Source organism: Plectropomus leopardus, chromosome 16 (genome assembly GCF_008729295.1).
Source record: "Plectropomus leopardus isolate mb chromosome 16, YSFRI_Pleo_2.0, whole genome shotgun sequence".
Lineage (NCBI taxonomy): Eukaryota > Metazoa > Chordata > Actinopteri > Perciformes > Serranidae > Plectropomus > Plectropomus leopardus.
In genome coordinates this window covers 17780075-17783004 of record NC_056478.1, presented here as the reverse complement: position 1 = coordinate 17783004, position 2930 = coordinate 17780075, and the positions used below count along the sequence as shown (strand labels likewise).

The following is a 2930-nucleotide window of genomic DNA, read 5'->3' as shown; positions in this document are numbered from 1 at the left end:
TAATACTAATAATTAATAATTAATAATAATAAACTGAAGAACATCAGAAAAAGTATCTTCTGTTTGTATGTTATAGTAGTTATGCTTTATCTTTTGTGGATTCTTCGGTGAGGCTTTCTCTGGACTCTCTGCATTCTCTGACTTCAAGGCTTCAGCTAGTTTTAGAGGAATGTACAGTACAGGAAACAAAAAGTATCTTACCCCCATCATAGTTTTTTTTTCTGACATCACTACATATGTTGTGTCATTTTCAATTCTTCACACACATCAACCACTCACAGCTGTTTGAAATAAACTTAAACCTCAGTGGGGAACACATACGCTTGCAGGCACTCACACTCTATAGACTAGTGCGCGTGCACATCGACACACACACGCACACACAGTAAAACACACGCTTGGATGCCTGCAGTGGATGGTATAGTGCTGAGCTCCGGTGCTTTAATCAGACCTTTGGTCGTAAAGCGTCACACTGACCGAGGCAGCAGCTTCAACAGAGCTCATTTCTCAGCAGAATCAAACACAGACGGGAAAGCATTCGTCCGCCACCAGCCTCGCTGTAGCACAGCACAGATAGCCCCCCATGACTGACCCTTGTCATTCTCTGCCCCTCCTCTCCATCAGTGCTTCACGCTGAGTGGTACGTCCTTTGGTGCTGGAATTCAAAGGAAATGCCACAGACGCGGTGGAAAAAAGTGACCTTTAAAAAAAACCAAGATACTTGCTGAGGGGGGACCAACTGTCCATTTTACACAACATAATGTCACCGGGCCTCGGGCTGTGGAGATTGTCTCTAATAAAAGTTTGAACTTTTAAAACATTTGAAACGATTAAAAACACAATAGCACGATAAAAACCTTTGACTGGATTTTGAAGTCTGCACGCTGCACTCAGAGTCAAGTGTAGGTTTACAGTATGTTCTGACAGGCAGGTGATGCTGAAAAAATCTCTTTTATGGTTTTACAGCAGTTCATGTGGGCTTGACAAGAGCAGAATATCATCCTGTCATGCAGCTGATTTCTCTATCTACCTCCACTCCTGCAGCTTTCATAAAAAGCAGTCAGTTTCTAATGGTGCTCAGTCCAGCACTGGCGGTCATGTGTCAATGACGTCCTGCGCTGGCGTAGGTTCATGTGGCAAACTGGTGGCGTTGGGCAGCGGCTGCGTGTGGCTGTTCTGCTGCAGCTCTAGCGCCATGGCGTTCTGCGGGTGGGGAAACTCCTTCACCTGTCTGCGGTACTCCAGGAAGGTGGACGCCTTGGTGGCGATCGCCACCACATTCTTTCCGACAAAGATGGTGGAAACACGGCTATCTTGAAACAGCACCATGTTTACACCTCGTATGAGGATGGTGACCACATTTATGGTGACCAGGCTCAGAACTGGGTATAGCATCATCTTCTGGGGTGACATGTGCTCCCCCTGCATGCTGATTTCACTGAGCGACACGCAGGGCAGGATGAGCAGCAGGATGTAGCAGTAGAAGAACATCAGGCCCTCGGCCCAGATCGGCAGGCCTGTCCGCTGGGGCTCCCACAGGTTGGCTTGGATATCCAGCAGGTCCAGCAGGTCCAGAGCCACCCAGAATAGACGACTCCTCATGTCCTCCTTCTTCCGGAAAGTTCTCACATATTCCATACTATCCAGAGCCACTAGAACCAAGTACAAGCCTGGCACACATACAGATAATAATAACGTCAAAGCCTTCCGGGCCACCGTCTCCAAACTCTTCCTGTCTGCCTTGCAATTCTGAAAGACAAAGTACAGCTTGATCTCCAGGACAAAAATGTACAGAAACCAGAGGATCATGGCGTATCCTCGTCGGGCGGTGCGCACCTCGGCACCAACCCACACCGCCACATATCGCAGCACTATGAGGAAGCATACGTCCCCTACCAGCACTATTATACACACACCAATCTTCCTGGGACCCTGGTTCTGCTCCACCAGGTAGGCGTCCATGAAGGCCATGCTGGTCATGATGACAATGGTGGTCAGGCACACGTGGCGTTTGTCTGGGGGCGGCAACACCATGGCGAGGGCACCTGCTGGCTCTCACTCTCAGTCCCCAGCTTTCAAAGTAAAAATAGTCCAGGAGGTGAATACGGCACTGTGTCCACTCCGAACCTTTAAGGCTGGAGGAAAAAAAATTGTATTTAAGGTGCTCTGACAGCTGTGGCGTGCACAGGAGCAAGTGTCTGGCTAGTGTGTCTAAAATTAGAATAATACTATAAGTCACTGCACTAATAGTCCATAGAGGAGGTTGGTTATCGCAGTGTAGAAGCAGAGCAGTGTGTGGAGTCAGCGCAGAGATGCTGGCTGCTGATTGCTCTCATACCATGTGAAAACAGGAGCATCACCTCGTTACTCAACGCACTTCCATTGATCTGCCTCTGCCCCTGAGCAGCAACTACACATAGGGCTCTACAGCTGACACACCATGACTGATAGTAATCCACACAAGTCCAGTGGAGCACACTCTTAGAGCAGGCTCATTCTAATGGACATGTGAGGCGATTGCGGTACTGCAGTGTGGAAATGTTTATGGAGGTGTTTATTTTTGTATGAGACAGTGTAGGAAGCGGGAGTCGTATGTGTGCCGGTGCTGCAGCTCAGCATGTGCGAGGAACTCCTTTTTGGATACTCCTGTAGACGGTGGTGCAGTGTGTGTGGCTCCTTGCAATCCTGCAGCGTGTGCGAAGGGAAATGGAGGAGAGAGAGGAGAGGAGTCTGCAGTGGCCAGAGGCCCACAGCCGCCATAAATCACAGAGACAGCAGGTCAACGGCCCATGAGGCCTTGCGTCCGACGCCGGCTTCCCTGGGGGGAGGCTCTTACACCGGACTGAAGATCCATCCTTCCCCCCTCCTCTTGCCACGTGCCAGCCTCTCCACAGCCTAGAGGAGGGAGAAATAAAGAGGAGAAGAAGGGT

General features: G+C 49.6%; 1 protein-coding gene across 1 annotated transcript; it reads right to left on the bottom strand.

The window, feature by feature from the left end:
* Positions 1–985: 985 nt before the first annotated feature.
* On the bottom strand, positions 986–2105 carry tmem121ab (transmembrane protein 121Ab). Its single transcript, XM_042504013.1, has one exon. It carries the CDS (start codon positions 2032–2034, stop codon positions 1096–1098), a length of 939 nt encoding a protein of 312 aa, XP_042359947.1. The 5' UTR covers positions 2035–2105; the 3' UTR covers positions 986–1095.
* Positions 2106–2930: the final 825 nt, after the last annotated feature.